The sequence below is a fragment of the Ammospiza nelsoni genome, chromosome 9, assembly GCF_027579445.1.
Source record: "Ammospiza nelsoni isolate bAmmNel1 chromosome 9, bAmmNel1.pri, whole genome shotgun sequence".
NCBI classification, from domain to species: Eukaryota; Metazoa; Chordata; class Aves; order Passeriformes; family Passerellidae; genus Ammospiza; species Ammospiza nelsoni.
This window is the reverse complement of record NC_080641.1, coordinates 24965947-24993745: the sequence shown is the minus strand read 5'-3', so window position 1 is coordinate 24993745 and position 27799 is coordinate 24965947. Positions and strand designations below refer to the sequence as shown.

General features: G+C 39.7%; 1 protein-coding gene across 1 annotated transcript in view; it reads left to right on the top strand.

Moving 5' to 3' along the window:
- The first annotated feature begins 1726 nt into the window (after nucleotides 1-1726).
- Nucleotides 1727-27799, top strand: part of ST6GALNAC5 (ST6 N-acetylgalactosaminide alpha-2,6-sialyltransferase 5) — a 67187-nt gene continuing 41114 nt past the window's right edge. The window contains exons 1-2 of the mRNA XM_059478073.1: nucleotides 1727-1891; nucleotides 2529-2750. Of these exons, the coding sequence (XP_059334056.1) occupies nucleotides 1826-1891; nucleotides 2529-2750 (288 nt within the window). The 5' untranslated portion in view covers nucleotides 1727-1825. The remainder of the gene's footprint in view (nucleotides 1892-2528; nucleotides 2751-27799) is intronic.

The following is a 27799-nucleotide window of genomic DNA, read 5'->3' as shown; positions in this document are numbered from 1 at the left end:
TCTATGACCAAAATGGCAATCTAATTAAATTTTTGACAAGCAGAAAGCTGGACATTATTCAAGTCAACCATTAAATTAGAAAATTTAGTTTGTCTCCTTTATCAGTAGATTTTTAAATCAGCCTATTCTACCAAAACCCATAAGTTTAATGAATTTGGTCAGACATACTGTGTAACAGATGTCTAACATACAGCCAGGAGCCTAAATCATAAAAATGATGCTTCACTTTGGCACTGCAAAATATATATGAAAGACTCAGAAAGGTCAGTCACCAGCAACCTGCTTGCTGGTAGTTGAGAAACAGCACTGTAAAATGCATGAGCTGCCTTCTGTAGTTTCTTACAGGAAGCCTTGGAAAGCCACAGATAATTTGCTTTAATGATTCATCAAGTTGGCCCTTTGTTTCACTAATTTGAGCGTCAAGTGCAACGACATAATAAAGAATTACCAAGACCTGATAAGGTTCTTACAGTGCTCTGTTTGTCTGAACAACTGGTGCTGTTGAAACCAACCCTACAAACCGCACAAACAGCGGGTGTGTAACTGGTGTCTTCCGTGGAGTGATAAAGCTGTGTTTACTGCGTTATCCGCTGGTGAACCACACCTTCATCTTTCTTTTTCCTCTCTTAAAAGGCACTAATTGCAGCATGCTGTGCCCACGCTAGAGATGGTATATTTGTTTCACTGTTAGTCCTCCAATGAATTAACAAAGATAAAAAATTGATTTCAATGACACTTCCAGCCTTGAGAAATGTGCTATTGTGACCATGGTTGAGTTACTCTGTTGATAGTTTTCTCCTTAATATAATTTTTAATACCACATAGCTGTAGGTTAGATGTGAAGCCATATATTAGAGCTACTATTTCGATGAGTAGTTTCAAGTGAAATAATTTCATGATTAGGAGATAGATTTTTTTTTAATGCAGTCAGTCTAGTAACTTCGTAGAGATCAACCCTAGAAATGGCTTGTGTAGAAGAGGCACCATTTATAAACGTGGGATTCCCACAGCAAAAGATATTTGTAATCTGGGATCTGATAAACTTTTCACAACTGAACTGTACACTATTAACACAAAGAAAGAATAAAAAACTTTAAAAGGCTGCTTGTGGGAGTGGGAAAATGTCCGCCTTCAGAAACCAGAGAGATGGCATGGGGAGCAAGTCTGTGAGATTTCATTTATAAGATGAAGACAGCTTCTGTCAAAAGGGTTTGAAACCGGTTGTTAGAGCTTAGGCAAGACTGTGTGAGGGGGCATTGTCAGCACCGCACAAGGAGTTGAGGGCGTCGATTTTTTTTACTAACGTGAATTTAAAGTATTGCCTGATCGCTGCCAGCTCCAGGAAAGCCAGGTAGCGGTGGGAGAACGAGAAATTTTCCGCTAGGGAAAAATACAAATAATGTAACGTGAAGGTCGTGCCCCGCTGCCACAAGCAGGACAGAGGCCTGAGCAGAGGGAGGGAGAGAAGGAAGGAAGGAAGGAAGGAAGGAGCTCCAGCCCCTGCTCCTGCTCGCTCGGGGCGCCGCCCGCCCGGTGCCCGCTCGGTGCCCGCCCGGTGCCCGCGGCGATCCCGCCGCCGCCGCCCCCCCCCCGCGCCGCGGGCTCGGCAGCGGAGCAGCGCCCGAGCGGAGGCAGAAGTTAACTTCCACCTGCCCTGAAGTCGCCGCTGCGCCGGCAGCAGGAGGCGGAGGCGGAGGCGGAGGCGGGCGGGGCAGCCGAGGACCCGGCTCTGGCAGGCTCCGAGGGTCCGGCCGAGTGTAATTCCCCCCTAATCCCCGCCACGGCGGCGCTTCCCTGGCCGAGCCATGTCTGCGGCTTCCCCGCCATGCCGAGCCTAGCGGGGAGCGGGAGGACTGGCGGCCGGGAGGCGCACAAAATGAAGACCCTGATGGTAAGTGCATTGTTGGCACGGCTCATCCCGGCTCCGGCGGCGGGGAGGAGAGCAGGGGAGCGGCGCGGAGCGGAGCTGCCCCGGGCACCCTGCACACGCTCCAGCCTTCGCCGGGCTGCATCCCCGCGGCTCTCCCGGCATCGCGCGAAGGCGACCGAACCTTGGTGGCGGCGACCAAGAACTTTCCGTCTGCTTTCTTTTATTCGTGTTGCTCGTGGTTTGGGGGTTTTGTGTGTGTGTGCGTTTTAAGGAGCGTGCAGAAAACCGATCTGCTTAAAGGACGAGGCTGGAGGTATCTGGGCGGGGGGAAGCGCTACAGTCCCCAACACTCGTTAAAATGCACGGATGAGATGCCCAAAGGGGACGGCGGCACGGGAATGAGAGACGCCGGGTAGCCGGGCGCACGGAGGGGAGAAGAGGCGAGGAAGCAGGGCTGGGGGAGAAGGAGAGAGCCACGGGAGCGGGCTGGCGAGGGGACAGGAGGAGGACGGAGGGGCTTCCCCAGTTCTCTCCTCGCACTTCTGCCGGGCGTGTGGCGGGTGAAACTTGCGGGTGCGCCGGCGGGGAAGCGGCGCGCCCCGCCGGGCCCCGCGGCGGGGGGAGCCCGCTGAGCCGGCTCTCTCTCTGCCCCCCGCAGCGCCACGGGCTGGCCGTCTGCCTGGCGCTCACCACCATGTGCACCAGCTTGTTGCTCATGTACGGCGGCATCGGCATCGGCGGGGGCCACCCGGAGCCGCGGCGGCGGCAGCAGCAGGTGGCGGCGGTGCCCAGCCGCCCGCCCGAACGCGGCCAGCGCCACCCGGCCCTGCCCGTCGGGGCCGGCCTCCTGGAGGGCTACATCAGCGTCCTGGAGCACAAGGTGAGCCGCGGGACCGCCCCTCCTTCCCGGCCCCCTCGGGGGCACCGAGCCCGGAGCTGCCGAGCTCTCCCTCCTGCGCCCGTGAGGTGCCCGGTTCCTCTCGGCGGGGCCGACGTGCCCTGCCTCCCTCGCTGCCTGCCAGGCTTAGCCTGGCCCAAGAGCAGGAATTACCGGGGTCAGGAGCCGGGCTCCAGCCCGCGGTTGGGTATTTATGCAGTGCTGCTTCTCTTCTCCCTTGCACGGTAGAAAGGGGGAGGGAAAGATGAAGTGTTTCTAATGTTGTATGCTCTAGGTACAGTACAAATGTATGTTTAAGATGATATTAGTAAGAGTTAAAGAATGAGGTTTATTTACTGGAGGGCAAAGTCAATAAGTAGGTGTTTATTCTTAGCTCATTTTGTCATAGGAAAAATGAAAAAAGTCCCCTGCACAAATGACCTTTTCATCCCCCCTTCTGGGAAGCAGAAGTTGTCACCCGCCGTTTCCATTCTAGAAATTTGGGGCACTTCTTTAGTGGTGAGCAAAATGATGTCCCTCCCCTTGACAGAGGAATTACCAGGCTGTATTGTCAGACTATAATACTTGTTTACCAGAGATAGGCAGGCTAAGCTTTGATGGCTCACAGGACAGATGTAGTGACATAAAGTGAGCAAGGTGGCACATCTATGCCAAAGAGATACTCAAGCTTCAGTAGTTTTCTTAGGAGGCAGATTCCTCTGCTTTTTGTTTGGTGTTCATGTTGTTGCTTTCAGCTGGAAATTTCAAGGTCTTCCTCTTCCAAAACCCCAGATATTGTTTAGTGCACACACATCTTGCAGTAAAAATTCACTTTAAAAATAAACAAGAGGAGTGAGGATTCGCAACTTTATGTTTTCACATCCAGACTGACAACCTTCTGAAAGATATGTTGTCACACAACTTACTGGGCTCCGTTTGGAGGTACTGTGTGAAGCTCCTAGTGACTTTGATATACAGAGGTTTTTATTGTTCCTTCTGGCATAACTTTCTATGCAAGAGTTATCTGTAGGGCTCTTAGCACAGAAAAATAACACATGATGGTGCCTTGTAGGCTTTATTTGCTTTCCTACATGGTTCTCCTGGAAATTCTCAGATGTAATGCCTATTGAAAAAGCAAGTTTGGCCAGGGCTTCCTACTGTCTGACGTGTACTGTTGTAATTCTTTTGTTCTTCTTGAACATGACTGTATGATAGGTGTAGATAGATGTGCACATGGTTGTTATATCCAGCAGTAATTGAAAAGACATCTGTGGGCTTTTTGGAATGCATGTGTGAGTAGTCTTCTGATTCTGATAATACCTCACACTGGTTTCTCCAGACTCACAAACACCCCTCATTAACAGGCCATACTTAAAATCACTGTTCTGTTATTTTCCAGGTAATTTTCATGTTTCCTTGTGTTTTGGAGAAAGATGATCCTTTGGTTTTTTAATATATTGTAATATGGCCCAAACCCCACAGATACTCTATTTCTGAATTTAATTTCACACAGCTCATGCCTCACAGTAATAATCTCCTGAAGGTTTAATAACTTTTCCACCTAACTTCTGTGGGTCAGAAAGAATATTGTGCTATCCCTGCTGTGTTCTCTGCTTGCTTTGTCTGAATTTAATGCACACGAGATCATGCAGAGAGCTGTGCCACTGTGGTATACAGAGCAGTGAGGACACTGCATTGCCATAAGGAGACGGGGGAGAAAGGGGCTTTGTCTCTTAATAATGTATTTATTTTTGTAATTTCATTTGGTAGTCCATGTACTTGTCACGGATTTACAATCCCAGAATAGATAGGTTTCATCCATAATAAAAAATGGAGAATGCAAAAAATCACAGAAATTCATGGTTTGAAAAAAGGATGCAGGATTGGGAATGGTGAGAGAACAGTGAGAGAGCAAGAACTGAGGAATGGTGAGACATATTCAGGGAACCTGTGGTTTGGGTGGGACGTTGGAAACTGCAGAGAAGACAGCTTGAATAGCAAGTGAAATGAGGGAATAGGGGAAGTTTTAAGGAATGTGAAGAGAGCTGCAGGAAGAAAGCAAGGTAAGATTCTGTAGCTGTGAAAAGGACATGGTATTTGAAGAGATGGGGCGGTCTGGAAGGAGATGAGAAGTATCTCTTGTTTGAGGACAACAGGCTTGCAAAGGTAAGGCAGCAATGAATTCAGCAATGGTACATGTTACTGTGATAGCACAGAGGTGATGGTGTGAAATGACAATGAATGGTAGATTTTTCACAGTATGGCTTCCTTAATTTCCCATATAGAATCTTGGAATTATCTGTCAGGTTGAATGACCTGAAACTGAATGACCATTATACAGAAATCAGCCTTGCTATGTGTTCATGCATGAGTGACAGGTGGCAGTAGACTGAATGTCTGGATCATTCTTGTGCTTGTTTCTGGATCCCATAATTTGCTTTAACAGGAAAAGCTCCTTTCATGTTTGTGGTGTTGTACCCATTCTGGTGCATTTAATGAGAGTTGCTATGCACATATATGTAGGAGCTGTCTGCCAGCTACTGAAGTTAGTGATCCATAATCACAGTGTGAGTATTGACACATGAGCTGTGTAAGTATGTGGCAGTAAAGATGTTTCTCTTCAGGGATAAAATTTAACAATTGTCCTCATTGTGAAATTTCATGTATTACAAATGTCTGTCACTACTAGCAATACAGCTCATTTAGTAGTGCTGGATGATCATGTATGGAGACTATTTGCCAGAAAATTTGGGCACTTAGTACTCAGTAACAATGATTTTGAAATATAGCCTGCAATATTATAATTACCAATTATTTTTCTCCTTTTATTTTATATTCAGTAAGAATTGTAGTTCCTCATCCATACTGTCAAGATAAGCAGGCAGTCTCTGAGAATACAGTAAAATGTCATTTTTTTTTCCAGGTTGAAGATGTTTTTTGCATGAGTTTCTAGTCTTTGCTTTCATAGTTCCTGCAAGCCCATTTTTCCATGAGTCAAGCATCAGAGATCAGAACCCCTGTACTTAGCTTTAGTAGCCTTTCACAGTTTAGCAGTGCATACTTAATTTTTGTTGAGCTGAATTCTTGGAACAAAAAAATATCAGAAATGCTCTGGATTCAGAGATACAAGTGGATCCTTGGCATTTCACCTCTGCATGTCCCACAGTAACAGCAGTTGACAGACATTGTTGATGGATGTTTGAAATGAATAAATAGTATCACTTTTTGTTCCCAATAGCTAGATGTTCTATCCTAAAAAAATGTCAGATTTTGAAGAGAAAATATGGTTTGCTGATAGTTGTTATTGAGAGGTCAAGGACTGAAACAAAGGGAAGAAGTGGTGGCTTCTAGTTCAAGGAGCTGTTGGCTCCTACAGAGGCACTTTGAGTGTAGCACTGCTTAGCTGCTGCATCTGCTCTGCAGTTAGGACAGGAGTCCTACACTGTCAAAGTGACATCTTTCATGAATTCTGTGGGTGTTATCCTGAAATTAAAGAGGTTTTGTCACTGGCATTGAGGGAAGCAGAATTATGCTCTTCTTTGGGGAGGCATGGGGATAAGCCTTTCTGTTGATTTATCATAGTGCTAGCAAGAAATTACAATGCTAATATTTTTAAAGCGATTCCTGCATACAAATAAGAGAATGTTAATGAAAGTAGGAAACCTAGCACTATTCCAGAACTTGCAAGAAATAAATATTTAACCATTATATTACGATTCTGAAATGAATGTGAGAACATGTCTCTGGATAGTTAAAAGGCTTTTTGCTCAGTATTGACTCAACAGTTGGTGCTGCAAATAAAATAGGAGTTTGTCACGTATGTAATTGAATAATATTTCACACCATCAAGGATTTTGTTCCTTAGAAAATAAAAAAAAATTAAAATCAATCCTGCAGTCAAAATGTATGATTTATTAGAAATACTTTTAAATACCTTAAGAGCAAATTGAGATCAGCATGATAATTTAAGTGATCACAATGATTTCTTAATTTATGATAATGTGAATTATCATATGCAAAGAAATCTTGATGATCCCTCTAAATTAATGCAGATCAGAGAATAGTGTAGTTAATGAAGTGTTTGAGGAAGAGTCATTCTGCAAATAGTGCTGCTATAGCTCCTTAATCTCTGAGTTGCAAGAAGTTGCTCTTGGGTGAAACTACTTTTTTTGGGATAGTAAACTTTGTGCACTTAAAATCAGATGGGAATCTTACCATGCTTTATATTATTTTTAGTAATGAAGTCAAATGAGTTTGGAATTTTAATTTTTACCTCACTAAACCATTGACAGTTTGGGGCTGGATAGTTTTGAGGGGCTTCACTAAACCAGCCTTCATAACTAAACATAGAGTTGAGAAGGAATCAAATTATTTTGAACGTTTTATTGGTTTTTAATGAATTTATCACAGAACCATAATGTATCTTACAGCAAAACAGCTTGTCTTGCCTGAGGTGGGATCAAGCCCACAGAGTTATGTAAACCATGTACTATGATTTCATTACATGTTCCTATTTGCCACTGAAATTCTTACCTGCAAAGGAAGGAACACAAACTTTATTACACAATTAAGGATTTGATGGGGTTTTTATTATGTGAGAGATCCACAAGGGGGAGACTTTATTCTAGAATAACCTTGTTGGGGACTCTTCCATCTGTCTGAGACCTGGGCAAGGTGGGAGTCCAAAATGCCCTTTGCTCAGTGCTCTCTTGGCTTCCTGGCTTTTTGTATTTTAAGGTACCATAGTTACCTACCACTGATAAGCTGTAGGTTTATTTAAATCCTTATAAAGGTGTCATCTTAAAAAAAAAATACCATGACTGTCAGGAAACATAATTGAATATCCACACACAGGGAGCACAGACAATTGTTTTTCCAGATTTACACAGCTTTTAAATAATGACTGTCCTGTACTTTACAATTTCTTACTTTTGAGCTACTGCAGTAGTGTGCTTTTTCAGGCTTACCTTCATTTTGGTGATCCTTGTCTAAAATTTTTAGTAGTTTCTGTGTGCACTAGCTGCCCACACAGGGCAATACAGAGCTCACAGCAATGACAGCAAATTATAGTACATTTTCCTGTTTTCCAGGTTGCTTGGCATGTCTGAAAGGAACCAGTCGTTCTAGCATAGCACTGCTTCTACTTAGAATATCTTGAAATATTTTTAAATGTTTACATATATCGGGTGCTGTGCAGTTTATGTATTTATTTTATGAAAAAGGCTGTGTTCTGTTGGACCCATCTTTTGTAGAATTCTGACTCCAGTGTGTGCTTGAGAGAGATGTTAACTAGGATAATAAGCAAGTCATATTTTACAGTTAACACTATTGCCTAATTCTTTCTAAAACAAGTGCTGTTAAAGATAAAATCTAAATAGCAGGGGTAGTGGTCCAGGCAGAAGTCAGCATCTGTTGCTTTAAAAAAGTAATCTCAAAAGAGCACAGGTACTATTAAATATTGAAATGTCCCTGAAAACTGGAAGATGCTTGGTATGCATTTAGTGCATGATGTTGTAAATGTTCATTAATGTAGCAGGATGGATAAAAACCTACCCAACCACAAACTAGCCATGTTCTCATCATTTCCTGGTGATTGGGAAGATAAAGGAGTGACAATCATTGTTGTAATACTGCAAACAAGAGAATGTTTTGGAGTTTATACTGGGTGAAGATCTTGCCCTATGTAATTTGTGACATTATGTGATATAGCCTTATTCTTTCATAGAAACTGAAGCAAAAAGTTTATTTCAGAGACTGTTTCACCAGATATTGATAATTTATTTCAGTAAAAACATAAATAGTAGGTATTCAGGTTGACAGTTGATGCAGAATTGTGTTTTAATTTTCTCACATTTAAAAAAAGTCACATCTCACCACAATATCTGATACCATATATTGGTCATGATATGTTATCTTATTTTTGCAGCTGACCAAAACAGAGTGTTTGTTTGGTGGATTTTTTGCAGGTTTTTTTGCTTTTTTTTCTCTTTTTTGGTTTGTAGAAGAAAAACTGCAGAAGCATGAAGATGTTCATTATTGCGCTTCTTTTTTTTGACTGATTCTGGATTATATGAATTTTTCACAAATTATCCTGATTTATGAAAGAAGAGTAAATGAAGTTTATGAAGAATGAGTAAATATGCTTGTTTTATGAATATCATACACATAATATTTTAATATGTGGATGCTGTCTGTTTCCCTGTCTGCTTACCTGTCTTCGTTTGTGAACATACAAAATTCTTAATTCAGTGGATTTGCAAAGTACTTTCAGGCAGGGAATTGGTGATATTTTGTCTACTGGTGAAATTTGTTCAGCTCTTATGCAAAACTCCGTAATTTTTTTTCTCTTCACTTTCAGCATTAATTTCAATGACCACATTTGTATTTTTAGTATGTGTTGAAGTATATTATATTTGATAACCATTTAAAGTTGCTATATTGTGAACTTCTTTTTCACATGATCTTTCACTGTGAGATTTCTAGGCTATTTTCATCTTCCTGTGAAGACAAAGTGTTCTTTTGAAGGTTCTTAATCCTTGGTGGAAGCAAGTCTGAACTAAATGAGATTTTCAATGACAGGAAATGTAATTTTTGCTCACAGCTGATGGATATCTCTCAATAGAGTTCCTTAAATTCTCCCTTTCTGCTTGTCCTGGGGCATAAGTGGATATTGAGTGGCATCCTAACTATGTGATATCCTCAAAGCAGTGGATTGCAGGTAGTTTCCTTTTCCCAGTGACCTTCCTTAGGACAGTAACCTGTATTGCTCAGTAACGCTGTGTGCTCGTCCTTGGTGCTGAGGTGGCACTGATAGGAAGAACTCAGTGCATTAATTGAACTTCTAATTAGGGCAATTATGATCAAATCAGCAGTCGTTTGGTGCTGATATAAGCAGATGTGACAGCACAAAAGCTACTTTGAAGGTGAGGTGAAGCATCATGGTATTTAACCTCACTCTGTTTCACCTCATCCCCACACAATCTCCATTAGTCATCACTCTTTCTCCAAGAGTTAAAACCTGAAGTGCTAAGACCGGGTTAACTACTAAGGTTTGCTGTCAGCTGGAAAAGCAAGTACTTTCAGTTCAAAAACTGCTGTTAATTGTTCTCTATTGTCAATCCAAAAATAACCAATTGCAGTAAAAAATAGGAGTCAAGAGGAGAGGGAACTAGTCAAGGCTGAAGCTTTCTGCCTTCAGAGTGTTTGTTTGCAACAGAAGTGCAAAATGCAGCTGGGGAAGTGGAGCTCTGAGGTGTCCCTTGGTAGTCCATATGAAAGACAGAGCTGGGCACTGAGGAACACGTACACATTGCTGTAGAAAATCCAGCAAATTTGAACTGGGTTAGGCAAATCTGGTAACACTGTGTCTGGGAAGGAAGGGAAACATGCTGTGTTTATTACATGCAGTAGTGAATACTGAATCCTTACTGAAACCTTGTGAGACAACTTCAGAAAAAGATTGGATTATTTTAAAACACAGAGAGGGAAAACTGATACATTTAATAGATTAGTAGAATATTTTTTCACAATGGCAGTGTGGTATAAAGTGTTCATTGTCCAAGATAAGGGAATAGTAATGGGTTTATATGGTAAACAGGCAGCATAGATCAGGTTTTCTTAATTTATATTTAATAATATGGACTATTGTAAGTAACACAGAAGAAGAATATATAAATATGTGTCTTGTTTAATACAACATGTTAGGAATTCATTGCAGCTGCAAAAAATTTCCATTACAGAATGGATGGCTTAGTTAGAAATAACCTGGAAGAGGAAAATGTTTCCCAATAAACATTCAGTATATTTGGAATATGCGTTTTTGTTTAGCAAATAATATATTTTGCATCTAGTGTATTATTAGCATCCTCAGGTATTGGCATGATGTTAATATTGCAGAAACAAAGTAGTCTGTAAATTTTGTACTGTTATAATATATGTTGCCCACAGCTATAGCAAGTCATAAAAGTAGATGTAATAACAGAAGAGCATCAGCCTAAGAGCTAGCTCTAAAGAAAAGAAAAATTCCACAGTGCAAATTTGTGAAAATGTACCAAGTCTTGTGCACAGGAAAGTTAAAGGAACTTTTGTTATGTTTAAAAAATGGCTGGCTGAGAAACACGGTTCTAGAGACTGCATTCATCACCGTGTATGGGCTGCTTACCAGTTTGCTTGCATGAAGTTAGAACCTTTTTTCCCAGCTTGAGATACCAGGCTGTTTTGCAGGTAGTGACATGAGTTACAGCCAGGCTCATTCTGTTCTAAACTTTCTTGCCTGCATTACTGTTCTCTGTGGACAGACACTTTTGTTCCATTTCAGTGAGCTTCATGCTTGTGGCTTGTACAAAACAGCATCCTAGAACCCTACCATGGTTTGGCTTGGAAGGGACCTGAGAGATTATTTTGTTTCACTCCTCACCCCACAATGGGCAGGGACACTTCCCACTAGACCCGGTTGTTCCAAGCCTTGTAGCACCTGGCCTTGAACACTTCCAGGGATGGGGCAACCACAGCTTCTCTGGGCAGCCTGTGCCAGGGCCTCACTACACTTACAGTGAAGAAGTTTCTAATATCCAGACAACACCTATTCTCTTTCAGTTCAATCCCTCTTGTCATAGCATACAATGTTTTCTGCTTCAGCTCTATTATATTTCATGCATAGTATACCCCAAATGTAATAAAGTGAGGGATGTAATAATCTAAGAGTATATTTTAAACAACCACAGTTGACACAGCAGACGGAAGGTAGCATGTGGCTGTGGGCTGATGAAATGATGCAGAGATTCCAAGGCTGGCAGAGGCTGGGTCAGTGAGTCTGCCTGGTGTAGTTTGAGACAGCCTTGTTAGCTTGAAACCAGAAGTCAGGCTGTATCTGAGTGAGTAAATCCTGGTCTTTGGCAGCCACATTTCCTCTGGAGCTGGGCTGGCTCTGCTCTGTGCTTTCTGTAGCATTTGGAGGTCAAGATAGGTGGAAGCTCCGTGGAGTGCCTGGGGAATAGTGGTAAGGACATGCCAACAACACATCTGGGCAGTTCTCAAGTGCGGTGCCAAGGACTGAAATTGCATTTGGTGTTCTAACAAATATCAGATTATGTACACGTTGTATTTGAAGAGACCGAACCTTTAGCCACAGCAAAGGCATGTTGAGAAAACACGGTTTCCAAGACTTGTCCATGGTCCTTATGAGAAAGCTTTTGCCCAAATACATGGAAGCAGTGCTTTCCCAGCTTTATCCTCAGTCAGTGCAGAGCTCAGAGGCTCACAGGGAGTATGTGCTGTTGCACAACCTGTCCTGTCCCTTCCCTGCTTTCTTAGAGCTTTCAGTGTGACATCTTTGGGTCAGTCCTTCTCACACTTGGCCTCATTTCATCCATGGAGATTAAAATAATGTCACGTGTGCTCCTAAATTTGATTGCTGTCTGTTTTAGTCCTAATGCTACTGTAAAAGGGTTAGTTTTACACATCTCAGCGTATTGGTTGTCTCTAAAATAGAAACATAAAACCTCAAAATACAGCCAGTGTTCTGAATGCAGCTGCTGAAGCATTGCAGAGTTAGCACTGCCTGTCCTTGCTCAGCTCATCTGCCTGTGCCTGGATAATTGCAGGTGAACTCCCATTTAAAAAAAATATGATAAAACACTAAATGTTATATTTAGGTAATTTCTTTCTTAGAGTTTGTATTCCATAAATTGGTCATTGTTGATATTATTGCTAACTATCTTAAATACATTTTACAAACAAAATGCCTGTAACAAAGTCACTGCTATTTCCATTTTTTCACCTCCTTACGTATTCTCTTTGGAACACCACTCCAGATTTCTTTCTGTTTTTAATAGTGATTCATGAGCCTGAGGAAGAATGAGACACTTTGTTATAATATTGCTCACATTATCCCTGAGAACTCCCTCGACCATGAATGGGACTGTACATAATACCCAGCCCTTCAGTGAGGGCTTGCCCGGTGCCAGCTGACACGATGTCTAAGCATATGTCAGGATGGGATTTTGCCAGCAGACAGGAGCACACTCTGCCCTCCCTTTGAGCTGCTTGGAGATGCACAGGCTCTGCTCTGGCAGCAGAGCCACTGCAGTTTGCCTGTTGCTAAGCCAGAACTAATAAGCCTGACTGAAAGGCAGGGTTTATTGTCCTGGGCTCAGCACACTGGTGTGGCTTTGTGGCATTCACTTGGAGCTTCTGTGAGTGCTGCACTCGACTCCTGGGCACTGGACAATAAACTGGAGTGCTGGAGTGTGGTTGGCTGTGTGGAGCATGGTCAGTATTTGCCTGCATCTCCCAGAAAAAAAGCTCCTGGTCCATGTCCTGATGGCTTCCTAACTCTGCTCCAGAGGAGCATTTTCAGCCTCTGCCACACTGCCAGGAATTTTTTGCCTGGTATGACTGGAGAATATAACTGAGAGTACTCTTGTCACTTAAATTCTGGTCATTAGTTTGCCACATGTTTAGTACACTTAACAAAAAAAGACTATTTTTCATAATTATTTTCTTGTACTGCAGCCTAATATGATAGATGACGTTGTGGATCGGGTTTTCAGAGTTTGAAATGAGACACTAAATTTGGTTCAGAGAGCATCTGAGTCACCACTTAGAACAAAATCTGCTGTTTTCACTGGATAGATACTCACTGAAGAAAAGATTTTAATTCCTTTGCTTTACAAAATCATGTTTGAGCATGAAGCTATGTGGTTTTTCTTGCTTGTAACATGACTATTTCTGTATGCACAGGTTATTCCGTTTGTAATGTTTGTGTTTTCATTTGTCTTTTCTGATATTCTTACCATGTATATATTGCTTTGAAAATATTGACAACTGTATCTTAATTTTGGTCAGTGAAGAATTGTTGCTGATAGGATATTTAGTAACATCTTCACTAACAAGAGACTGGTTTGCCTTTGAGCCTTAATGTTACTCTTTCCATGTGTAATTATCATATTAATGGGTTTAATTTTGATTTAATTTTTATGAATAGCCAAAAGCTCTGGTTTTTACAAGTAGAATCAAAACTAGAGCTGCATTTTCCACTTTTGCTGTATCTGCTTTATGTCTCAGTAGCAGTGCAAAGAAGCAATGAACCTAGTTACAGATATGCTGAATATTCTTTCTCAGGGGTAGCGTTGATGTGTCCCTGATGGTTTAAGGGCATAATTGAGGTACTTTGTGCAGCTGGTACATGTGGAGGAGGGATATCAGGGCCAGGAGGGTATCTTTGCTATTAATGTGTCTGATTTCTTCCAGCACAGTGAACCCTTTTGATCTGTAGCAGTTTATGTAATACAAAACAGCTTTCAGGGATCTTTAATTATGCCTGTGGACATTTTGAGATGGAAAGTGAAATGAGGCTTTAGAATCACCCTTCACTCCCAGCTGTGCTGATCTGAAACTGGCACAGCTTGTTACCCACCTGTAAGTGTAGGGATCACGCTCCTGCCCTCATGAGGGGTGTGCAGCATCCTGGGCTGCAGTACAAGGTGTGGGTGGCTGTCAGTCTGTCAGTGCTGCCAGGATGGAAGAGCAATATATCCCATACACAGACATCATATAAACTGCGAGAGCATGTATCTTCAGATCAAACTGAGATTTGAGGCACCTCACAGACCTGCAGACCTGTCTTTGAGGTTTTGTATTGCTAAGGAGCACAGTGAGGCAGCTGCACTGGGAGCACCTGGAATTAGAGTGTGTGCTAACAGAGACTGAGTCACTGTGCTTCTATCACTGCTCTCAGACAGACTCTTATATAATAAATTGGTTGATGATATGATGCATCACCTTTATTAATATTTCTCAAAAAATTTTTTTTAATTATGCCACTTTTTAGGTATATTTGTCAGCATGTTATGAGGATGACATACCATATTTGTAGTGCATAATGTGAAAAAAATAATTTTAACATGAAAATTAATGTCCTGACATTTGAACTTCCGGGTATGTTCGTTAATTTTCACAGTCTGTAGCAAGTAACAAAAGAAGATTAATTCTTTTTGAAGGTGCAAGAGGTGATCTCATCCATGTTATTCTAAGTCCAAGGACCTAATAGTTATTTAAGTTCTCAGAACTTCTTAAAATTGAATGCATTGTTCACAGCAAGTGGATGAAAACCTTGTGACTGAGATCAGAGGTAAAACGAGCTGTAACAGACCAGTGTGTAAGCCAGTTTAGCTGAAATTGAGTCCCTCATGATTGTGAATGATGAGGTTGCATCTGCTTGTCTCTTTTTCTCTCTTTTTTTTTTTTAATGCTTTTTTGTATATCAGTCCTTGCAAAGCACTGAGACTGAAATTCAAAACAGAATTAATCTCTAAAAAATAGTTACCCTTGGAAAACAAATAGATCTGTCAAATTATTTTTTGCTTCATATCCCATACTTGACATCAGTAAAACTACTGAAAATTACATTACACTGTGTTTATTAAAGTTGTGCTCCTATGCAGTAATACACATAAGACATCTTATACTGCCTTAAGGATTAAGTTAAGCTCCTTTGTCAAGCCTGTTGGTCTGGCAGGACTGTTAATCTTTGACTGTCAGACTGGTTAGATCCTTCTTTAGACTGAGGCCATGGCTAAGTGCAAAGAAATTAAAACGAATCAACTCCTAGTATTTATGCTTTCATGTTTTTGCACAGAGCAATCAATAAAATGGGAAGCTGGTTTAGACATACATATTTCTGTAAGAAGATTGTATTTCAAGCTCTTACTTAGCAGCATCATATTTGCTTTATGTTTATGAAATATTGTGAAATATGAAGACAAAGTTGGCGGTTCAAAATATTAAATTCATGGAAGTAAGATATGGACAGGGTGACAGCTCACTGAAAGGAGGACAGAGGATAATTTTGTGAACCTACATTTCCTAGTTAAAAATCCAGAATTATCTGCAGTATACCCATGCTTTATTGTTACATCAATAATTATTCTTACATTTTCCTTACAAATTACAACATTAAGTCACAAAAGAAGAAATGTGCTATAATAGCTGCATTTAGACTTGACAACACTTGAAACAAAACTGTGTGGAAAAGAGGGTCAAGCTGGGAAGCAAAGTTAAATTTATTGTGAAAGTTTGACATTAACATTTTATTCCTAAAAGGGTACAAAACTGGTTGTAAGGAACCATAATATTGTGCTATAGGCATCAGAGCTTTGTGTTTCACCGTGAATGTCTATACCACTGAATTAATATTGTTCTTGCTAAAATTTGTGAAGAGGAATTTTTAAATAATTATATGATAATAGCCAACCAGTGCAATTTGTGCAAATATTCATCAATAAAGTGATACAGATTGTATGTTGAAGGAGTAGGTAAAATATACTTCAAAGAAGCTTTTGAGTTGATAGGTGCCTAAATTGTACTTTTCTAATCAAGCTGTATTTTTTCTTTTTAGTAATAGGAAAGGAAGCCCCCAACAAATGCAATTTTTTTACATACTCCTTCAGGTATAGTTTCAAGTGGCTGTTTTTGCATTTTATGGACCTATAACCTTCCCATTTTTCTGAAACAAGGGATTTTTTTCCTCAAGTCATTAAATAATAATGCTTTCTCTGCTTACATAGCACCTTGCTTCTGAGGATCTCCGAGCGCTATTAGAAGCATTACATGGAGACCCCTGCCATCAAGTACTGGAGTATTAACTCCTCATGGCATAGGAGGATATTGGAACAAAGAAGTTCAAACCATGGTTTTGATCTTCAGTGTCCATTGAGGAATTTAATGTATGAGTTTGGGAAGATTTGGAGTATTGAAATCTCAGGAGATTCAGCCCTGGGACAGGCACACAGGCAATCACTTTGAGATACCTGACTATCATGCATGGCTTGCAGGTTAAATTTCAGACTCATTCTATGTAGCACTGAAGTTGTATGCAATGGATTGGGAGAGTGATGCACCTGAAATGGATTTGAGATACCTGCTCTGCTGTGCAGAGCCACCCATCAGAAAAACACAAAAGTGTGCTTTCATTCCAGCCCTTCTGCTTTACAGAGCCATGGTGGGGGATGGTTCAGTCCAGGTAACAGGTAACAAAAGAGAGCACAAATTGTGGGTTTCAGTTGCAGGTGTTGGAAATGGTGTGCAGAGCATTTGAGTCCCTTCTCCAGGAGCTGTTAAAGCACATCTTTTGAGTTGGAGCTCATAACTCTTTGGAGATTTCCAAAGAACTTTCTGATGTGTTTTATGGAGCTGTGTAACTCCTCCAACTTCATCATAGGTGGCAGTGTTGGATGTCCTGCAAGATTGCCAGATTTACCTGGCAGACACACTGAAAGAGCAGCTCCTTAAATGCAGATTTGGGTGGTGGCTGAAGGAGGCTTTTGTAGATCACACTTAGGGTTCTGGCTTTCAGCTTCCATCAAAATGTCATCAGCTGTGTCTGACACACTGACATCTCATTCTGAATTAGTACTCGGGCACTTAGAGTAATGCCTGGATTTTTAGAGCATATTGAGCCACATCCACTTGGTGTTCCACTTGGCAGCAGCTCTGGTGGCTTAGGGCTGGTTAACTCTTTAGGCATAAGAGTTGGTGTGCACAGCAGTGGTTTGGGCTCTAATAAACTTCAATGGGGCATGCACACACAGGCATTGAGCAGCATAAAATAGGCACCCTCAGGTCCTTAGGGAAACAGTCTATTCATCATACTGGCACCAACTACTTATTTTACATTAATTTATTGTGCTTTGAAATATTTGGTGTGTATTTTATATGGTTATTTATTTTTTGTTATTTATTATATGACATTTTATCAAAAATATATTACGTTTAAAAATAAAATATGTGAATTTCATTGATGGGGGGAAGAATCATGATAACCCATTTCAGACTTCTTTTTGCATATTCAAATAGTTCCATCTCATTTTAGTTTAAAGCAAAAATAAAATCCTTTCCTGGCTCCAGAAGATGACCAATGAATAGGATGATTTAAAAGATATTTGAATATAAATGTAGCCAGTAATTGACTGGTAGTTTTGGAGTATGAAGTCTGTCACACTATGAAACAAGAGTAGTTTGGGAAGAGGAGGAAAGAATCCTGCCATTTACCTGGTTAGACCATCTTTAAGCACAAAGATAGAAGTAGTGTTTAAGCTGCCAGCTGTCTCCCTAACCTCTCCAGGAATGCTGATCCAGAGTTTCCTTGGACACTGAGTTGTGGCAGAATCACTTGGGTTGTGACTGTGTCTGATCTAGTAAATTAAAACAGTGGGTCTCTTTAAATTCCTAGGGCAGTAAGGGCATCCACTGTATGCTTGGTCTTTAGATAGCCCTCAGTTTTCTTTACCTAAAATTTGCAAAGTCTGCAGAGCAGGTACAGAAACTATAAATACAAGAGTGCAGATACAAAAGGTTTCAATTATTTTATGTGTAGCAGTAGTGAGATATGAGCAACTAGGTACAGAAATACAGGATTTATAAAGTATGACCTTTGAAAAAAATTGAGGTCTTCTTTCAGGCTTAACATTATGCAGCTAAAGATTAAATGACCTCAGTTTTCTTTGCTTTCTATGGATTAGGAATAAATATTTTTCTCTTGCCTTCCAAAGGGTGAAAATAAAGATAACACAGTTCTATTCTTCTCATTTAAACTAGGAAAGTTTGAGGAGAGAACTGCAAGTAGTGAATCATGTTATCATGGATAACAAACCTGCAATAAAAGCTGCTGTACACCCTTTTCAGAGTGAGATTGTTCAGACCAGGCCATTCTGATTAGACACTGAGATACACAGTGTTCCACAGTGTTACAGTTTAAGGTGGATACATGACTCACAAATGGTGAACCCTGGCAAATCATCCATCAAGTGATGTTGAGACTGTCAGGCAAAGCAGACTCAGATAGCTTTTTTTTTTTCTTTATTATAATCCATCACTTCTTGTTGTGTATCTCCTAACACTCTTATTTTGACAGACGTTCTTGTAACTTTTTCCCCTTTGTATTTCTTGGGAGAACAAAAGCCTAACCCAGGGTAACTGGGGCCATTCCCCCATGCTCTTTGCGGAGCTGGTGAGAGACACACAAGGTCAGGAAATGCTATGAATGGAATATCATCATTCAAAGAACCCGGCCTTGCTTCTCCTAAACCTCTGTGGAATTCTCCCCTGGAAATCAGTGGAAGCAGGATTAGTGCCCAGGTCTGCCGCCCAATCAATTGTTATTAGCAGAGGCTGCTGGGTGCAGACTGCAGGATGTTGAGCATCAGCTGCTGATCACCTTTCCTGTGCTGGTACAAAGGCATTTTCTGATTCTGCTGTGAACTGTTGCAGTCTATAGATAATAAAATCTGAAGGCAGGAAGGGCAAGGGTCAGGCCAGCTCTGTCAGGTTCTTACAGATTAGGAAAAAGAGTGTGAGGCTGCAGTCTAGGGCAGCTGAGGGAGCTGAGTTGTTAATTCTGGAGAAAAGGAGGCTCGGTGGACACTACTGCTTCTGAAAGAAGGTTGTAGACAGGTGATAGTCGGTCTCTTTTTCCAGATAATAAATTTCTTTTGAAAGGATGGTCAAGCATTGGAACAAACTGCCTGGGGAAGAGGTGGAGTCATCATCCCTGGAAGTGTTCAAGACACATGTGAATGTGGTGCTCAGGGACATGGTTCAGTGGTGTGGTTCTGGGATGAGCAACACTGAATCTTTGTTTTCTTCTCAAAACCAGCTCACAGCTCAGGTCTCAGCAGTTCCCTGAAAGGCCAGGACTTCTTGCATAAACCACTGAGCTTTCTTGATCTATCTTTGTGAACTGGTGCTGTCTTTCAGTTAATGGAACTTTGTAATCAGTGAGCTAAGAGAGATAAAATAAAATGACATATTTTGCTGCTGGTTAGATGTTAATGTGAGTCCTGAAGGCCTTTTAAATATGTTGTTCTAAATCAGAGGAAATGAAGAAAAGCTCTTGTATGTATTAAAAAGCCTAGGAAGACGAACAAAATAACATTTAGTTGATGAGACTGAAGGATTTTTCACATGACTTGAAACTGGAGATATGGGTACAGAAACTGTTTATAAGTACAAAACTACAGTGCTTTGTATGCTTTCGTATGCTTTTTTTTTTTTTTTTCTTTTGAGATTTACTATTTTAATATAAATCCTGTTTGTAAATATTACTACATTGTAAATTACTTGGGGTTTTGTCCTGTAGCTGAGACTGAAAGAGAAATTCAAGTAGCAAAGTATTTCTGGAACGGGACTGTTACTTTGTTCCTTATTGAGAGTTAGAGCAGCACCATGCCATCTCTAAATTTATTCTCTCCTTGTGGTAATACCATTTGCAATGGTGAACAAAGTGGTTCAATTCTCTACTGTTTCCTGCTGTCTGTACTAATGGCTCAGGTAGAGATTAGTTTGAAGCCATTTTTTGACACTTCACAATATCTGCCCACTTGAACACTCCTATATAATATTTTACAAGTATGAAATGCTCTTAGTGTAAAATAGAATCAGGCTAGCTAGTCCTATTTTGGAATCTTTAGATTAAAACCCCAGCCCTTCAAGTGAATCTCTCTGTGTCTGGATGTTCCGCGGGTTTCAGAGCGGGTGCCCCCAGCCAAGAAAATTCAGGCTCCACATCATGAGGCGTTACAGTTCCTGTGCCACTGGGGAAGAGGAGGTAGAGAAAATCCTGAATAAAGTTAACCTGGGAAGCAGGGATGAGTGAGGGTATTTTAAGATTTAGCTTTATTTCCCATTATCCTGCTCTGATTTGATTGACAGCAAATTAGGCTAATTTTCCCAAGTCAAGTCCTTTTTGCCCAAGAAGGTAATTGGTGCTCAATCTCTCCCTATCTTTACCTCAGCCCAGGAGCCTTTTGTTCTATTTTCTCTTCCCTGTTCTGCCGAGGAGGGGAATGATGGAGCAACTTTGGTGTGCACTTGGTGTCCAGCCAGGATCAACCTGCCACAGATGTTTCCACTTCTGAGTTAAACAATTGTTTTACAAAGTTGCATAACTAAATTGTTTAGGTCTGGCACCAGGTGAAGCATCATAATCCTTGGAAAACTATACACAGGGCATCACAACCTGTATTTTCCAAGCAGCTGACTTGTACTTTTTTGTGGAACGATTCAGTGATGTTAATCTTTATTTTACCTTGTGCAGCATATTTAACTGTGAAAGTAGCATGCATTCTTTGGTATTTAATCCAGTGACATCTGTGAAATCACCACTTTTGAAGATAGGAGCAAGGGGACACCAGATTCAATATTCTCTCATAGGTAAGGCTTATGGAAAGAAGCATCAGTTGTGCCAGTCCAGATTTGTCTTTGAGAATGGTCCATCTTCTTATTTACAGTAAAAGTGAGTGAGTGGATGGAGTGGGATACAGATGGGATTTGTAATTCACCTGTAGTGAAATTGTGATATATGGTGGATTTGGTTTAACGAAAGGAATGGTTAGTGCTTTGAAGCCCAATGATGACAATATAAATCAGCTTTTAGTTACATTGTAGCTGTGTTTACCTCAAATTAATTTTGAGACACCAGTGCTGAAGTGGAACATAGTGTAACATTTGTTGTAAAGTCAGAGAAACTTGCTCCTTGGTCTTCTTTCAGTAAATGTTAAATCCTGTGTTGGAGAACAGTACTTTCAAAATTCCCAATTATACTTCATACATCATCTCAGTGGGATTTTTTTTTAAAAGTTCTTTTTCCTGTGTGTTGTTTTCTCACCTCAGTGCAGTTTGTTGCTGTACATTCAAATGAAATAAACTGTTAAGATGTATAATACTTGAAACCCTCTGCTCTGAAGTCCAGTGAGACACATTTTCACTTTTACTGGTAGATAGTGATAATGTAAGTCTCTAATCTCATTAGTTTGTAAAAACACCCCATAGCATTGTGTGCTTTAAAAAAGCAGGAGGTAGAAGTGACATGATTAAGTTTTTAAGAATTGTAAGGAAAATGTTTCCTTTGCAGTAAAAATACACTTATATTAGTTCAATATTAATATTTTGGAAGACAAGGGGGAGAGTCTTTGATTCTGAAGTTAATATGCTCATGTCCTGCATGAAAAAGCTTAGCATTTACATTAGTATGTTTGTGACAGAACTACAAAATGTTGTGTTGATATATTTTACTATTTGTAATTTACCTTTCTGTCAATATTCTTTTTCTTGTTTTTCTTATCACCCTGAATGAGACGAGCTAGCAACTTTGGTTTTTGTTTATGATTATTCTCAGGTGTGTTTTGTTTTTCTTGGCAATTACAGAATCTTCATAGACATGTTTATTAAGTAGTGTTATTATTTTGCTTATGCCTTTAAATTTGACTCAAATTAATTTATTTGATATTTTGATATAATTGTCAGGGCTTGTATTAGAAGATTAAGCCTATGCTATAGAATCTAAATTCCAGTTTTTGGTAAGAAAATTGCTGATGATTTCAGTGTTTGATTTAGATAAAAAAAGTTTGATAGGGAAGAAGCAAGTGGTAAGAAAATAGTCATGAGATGAACTCTCCATGTACTTGTCATTCACCTGAGCAATTTTCTCCTTGTTTGTAGGTCCATCCTATGCTTCTGCATGTCACAAGTCCTTTGTGCTGTTCTTAAATGTAATTATCAACTTAAATTTGGTTCTCAGGCTGTTTTGTTGAAAACATGGAAGAAAGCTAAAAGGTCAATCATATTTATCTTAATGCAAATTATTTTCAGTAATAAATTTTCACTCCCCATTGATTCTAATGGGACATAATATAAGTGCTCTAAAATCAATATAAAGTACAAAATACTATTTATAGCATTATGAGTTAAAGAGAAATGGCCATTAATATTCATGTGATTTTTGTATGTATTTTACTAGCTGTGCAGTATAATTTATCAGATATGGTACACTGAATCCCATTGAAATCTGTGAGAAATAGATTTGTGACTATTCACTGTGCTCACTTACTATAATGTTTTGGTTATTTAGAGCTGCTCAGTGTTTATTGCCAATGTTCTGGCCTTTTCTTCCATCTCCTGGGAGGGGGTTCTCTGAAATTCAGTGCTTTTCCAAACTATCCACTCAAACACATCCTTCAGTAGTGCATCTTTGGCTGTGTCTTTTGGAATGTTAATGACTAGTACTTCCTTAGGGTTATCTTGGTTTTCATCCTGAATGTCAGGTAGCCTGATGTGGTGAACACAACATTAGGCATTCCAAGTATGTAGACAGAACTTTGATCTTTTACTTGATTAGAATTTATTAAATGAAAATGTCTTGCATTAGATTCTGATGTCCTGGAGTCAGTACTAAATTCATCACTGACTTCTGTGGGGCATCTTAAGTAATAAACACTGAAATATATTCTGTCTTTCTGTTCTTATTGAGGGGGAGAAATGTTCTTTACTTTGAGACGTACAGTCTATTGTCTCAAGGAGGCTGGGAGATACATTTCCTTTTGCTTTGTTTCCCAAGAACTTCCAGTTCTGTAGAATTGAAAGCCATAGTCCAGCTAGCATATAGGCTGTTGAGCTGGTGTGGTAGTTGCAATTGTATCAGTGTTTTGTGTAGTAGTGTGTGTGATGGACATGAGAGGTTGTATGAAGATCTGCAGTCCTGAAACCAAAGGGTGCTAAAGGACTGACTTGCCCTAGCTTGGACTGTAATGGACTGGTACCTGTGCATTATATTCTCCATTTGTACTCGAGGGATATAGGGAGGGTGATGGAATTGTAGCATAATTTAGGTTGGAAAATTCCTCTAAGATCATCAAGTGCCACTGTTAGCCCAGCACTGCTAAGTCCACATATGTGTGTGTATATATATATTTATATACATATACATACATACATTCATTTAAATATATGTAATGAGATAATAGATTATTGCAACATCCACACTGGAAACTGTTTTGGTTCCTGGAATATGAGAAAAACTGAAATACAGATGAACTTGTGTCATGAATCTTAACTCTTGAATTAAAAACTTGACTTGTTCATACACCATCTACTTGCACCTTTTGAGCTGAAATGATTAAACACTTGTCTCCCATCCTGTATATGGTTTAGCATAAACTCTAGCTTTTTGAAATCATAAAAAAGTGTTTTGAGTTTTGTAGCTTTCCTTCTTTTTGGAGTAAAATTCTATGGGCATTTTAAAAATTATTTTTAAGATTCCAGTTTAAGTTCAACTACTCTGAACACAATGTAGTATCATTCAGTCTTTTGAAGACTTCTGCAGTATTGCTCAAATGATTCCTACTGTCTGCTTGAGGCTGGAACTAACACAGTTCATATGCTTTCCTCTCTAAGTCAGGTCTGGTTCTTTGCACAGATCTGGGGAACAGTATAATTCAAGCACTTTTTCATCAACAAGTGTAGTTTCATTACCTCTTAGAGCTCATTTACTTACTGTTGGTTTCATGTTGTAGAAGATCATGATTGAAATTTTCCTCCCTGAAGCAGTTTGAAAGTCAGAGCAGCAGCAGTGGCAGCAGCCACAGCCCTCTGTGCTTTTCATCCTGCCAGGAGCTGTGTCTGCAGTTCTCCCTGTAGTCATCCTGTGTGGGGTTCATCCTGTTTGGGCTTTGTCCTCAGTGGGGCTCATCCTGTTTGGGCTTTGTCCTCCGTGGAGTTCATCCTGTGTGGAGTTGGTGCTCCAGCCCCCTCCCTCGGGTGCTTTTCCTCCTGTAAGCACCTCGTGCTGTGTTATCTGGGTTGGTTGTCTGGTAGGTGGAATGAGCTTTTGATCACTGTCCTTTTTTAACCAGGTTTTGATGTCAGGAAGAAAGCTGATGAATGCTTTTTTTTCTGATCCTCTCTAAGGAGGTATGTTTAAAGGACCATGAACTGTGTTCCCACTTACTGAAGAAATTCTCTTTAAAAATTATCTCATGTCAGTATCCATTATATTTTCTAGTACTCTCTTTGAGACTTCTGGATTTTGTCTACTCCATAAACACTACTCTTCATGAAATTTAACATTTTCTTGCCTTTAGCCTTGTCTTTTTTTTGTCTTTTTTTTTGCTTTCTACTTTGTACTTCCTGCTTGCTTAGGTAATCTTGTCTCATGTTTTGTTTTACTTCTGCCTTTCAGTTTTCCCAGCCTTCAGTTGTATCTTTGTGCTAAGTACACCTTGGAGGCTTATGGCACTAATCGGGGCTTATGATGCTTGTTTGCCTATTACACGTAATAAGAATCAATACCTCAGCTTGATTCCACCTAAGACTTCCATGTCTTTAAACAGGAATTAGGTTTGAGCCCCATAGCTCTGGCTAATGCCAGACATCACATCTGTATTGCAGCTCCTGAGGACAGCTTTCCTGTCCAGGCACAGATGGAGACTGGGAGGACTGCAGCTCCTCCGTGACCACAGCCAAATTACCCGAAACTCTCAGCTCAAAAAAGCCAGGCCCCCCTGGAGTAAATCTACTCAGGCATCCAGCCTGGAGCTGGGCAGAATCTCTCAATCCTGTTTAATTACACAGATCTGTCTCTAAATTGTGTTTCTGCAGGTGCATTTATTTTGTCATAAAAAGTCTTAATCCTAAAAAAGAAGAGGTTTAAATTTAAGCATTGAACAAATCTGTTGTTAATTACAAACTACACTGTAATACAAATAAAGCTAAATTTGATGCCATGAGCCCAAATCTTCATATTAGTTACTTATTTAAAGCTAACCTTTATGGTCAGTTAATATTTACAGTCAGCTGTAAATATTCTTGGTTATTATATATCAGTAGCTTTTATGGATAGCCTGTTTGGCTAGAGTTGTAGATATGTTTTGACAATTATAAACATTTGTTTTTCCTTTGTAGGTGATTGCTTAGAGAAATAAAGTGTCACGAATAGTCCAGAATATAACAAATTATATAGGAATGGTATAGGAATCCTATAACACGTAGGATTTGTTATACTATATAACAAATATAGTATATTTGTTGTATTTTGGACTATAGGAATATTCCAGAATATAACAAATTATAAAAAATTATTTTAGCTATTTAATGGATAAATTAGTAGCCTGCACTTCTGCAGTTTTTTAATGGACATTCATAAATAACCTATGGGAGAGAGGTAATCCCTTTGAGCATTGCTGTGTGTTGTCCTAAAATGAGGCTGAGGTTTGGTGACTCTAGTTTGTGGAGAAATTAATGATATTGAATGTACAAAATCACTTTAATACGCAGTAGATTTCCCTGTGTTTTGAAGATCAAAGAAAGCAAAAACATGAAAACAAATAGGATTTGTTTACTTCTTTTGCTCTAAGATAAGTGGAATCCCAAGTGAAATTAAATTTATTTTAATTATTGATTTAATGTCAAATAACTTGCATGGCAGGAATGTTTCTTCAGTTGCTTGTTAGTGAGTGGAATTGATCTGAATGTGTTACATGTGGTTTATACACTTTGTGTTTACCTGTGAGCCATGTTATAATAATAGTGAGAGGATGAGTTTCTTTCATAATTCTCCCATACTGTTCTGTATATAAGGGGATCAAACTTTGATATCTGACTTCTTGTAGGGGTGACCTACCAGAAAGCAAAAACATTTAAAAAATATTTCAAGGGTTTTTCTGTGGTTTTTTTTTTTTTAATTTGTTGATATTTTAAAACCAGATTTTATATTTCATATGGCATATTTTTTATATTTGTAATTTTTCTTTAACAAAAATAATTTTAGGAAAACCAAGTAACCCTGGTATTGAGAGAAAATTTTCCAGGAAGCTTAGGTTTTGCTTGTTTTTTTAAATAAACAATTTTCAAAGCAGAAGTGTTTTGAAGTATTTTCTGTGAAGAGAATCTGTGTTCAAATTGTGACCATCATCAGTATTTTGCTTTTCTTCAAGAAGAATTGTTTAGCAATGACTGTGGTGGGGTATTAGTTTGACAGGTACAGATGTGCCACTAAGGACTTTTATCCATTGTGCAAATGATTCATTTCCTTTCATCGTCCTGTTACAATGTTTTAAGTTTGACCATTAAATATATGTAACTGAATATTTACCTACATCTGTAAATATTTCAAGGCCAGGACTCACCTAGCTCCTTCCAAACAGTTCTCCTTGACTACCAGTGCCTTCACGGTATAATTTCAGATTCTTAAATGAAAATAAACTCCTGAAAACCCAAAACTTATTTTGTAGTCTGTAATGTTCTGTTATGAGCAAGCATCTGATGCAGTAATTCAAGTTCCAATGTTACAGTATGTCAGGGGTTCAGTGAATAATCAGGGCAAGTCACATTTCTCTGTACTAACAAACTGGGTGTTTTCAAGTGTTCCATATTTTCAACTTGATAAATGTTTAATGATGACAGCATTTAATTATGTGTTCAAATTCCAAAGATTGTGTTTATCATTAATTATTTACTAGGGTGAAGATTTTACTCAATTTTTTTTTTGTTCAGTATGGATTACTTCGGGAAAAGGGACTTCAGAATTGATTTAATGCCTGTTTAATACCTAACTGACTATGACTTTCTGATGCTTCATAAACCCTTTGATGGGGTGGAGGAGCAGGGGGGAGGGAATGTTTAGTCAAATATTTAATCTTTATTTCCAGATCACAGGATATTCTGAATTGGAAGGAACCCAAAAGGATCATCACATCTAGCTCTTAAGTGAATGGCCCACACAAAAGTTGAACCCCCACCCCCATTTTCAGTTTCATGTTGTACCCTAGGATATAAATTGCATGAGTTTTTTGTGCAATTATGGGAAAAGTGTTTTTGAGAAGGATCAGTATAAAGGACAGTGTCTTTTGGAACAGAGATCAATTGATACTTTATGTAAATGAGCATACACTCCATGAATTCTTCAAAGTAGATTGATTTTTTTTTTCCCAAGGATGGTTAAATTCTGCTTATTACATTGGTCACATGGGTCAAGCTGGGCTGAACTGCCCTTTCTGTAGTTGTAGATTGCTGTGAGTGGAGCAAATTAGTGTTACTTTGGCTAGAGAGCTGGAAAGAAATGAGCACTGGGATGTTGGTGGGGAAGGGTCCCTGGGGAATTGCAGTGGAGAACCTCTTCTGTTACTGTGTATTTATTTTAAGGCACAAGTGGGGAACCAAACCTCAATGTGCTGGGAAATCTATAAACATGTAATAAATAGATCAATTGCCAGACCTAAAGAATT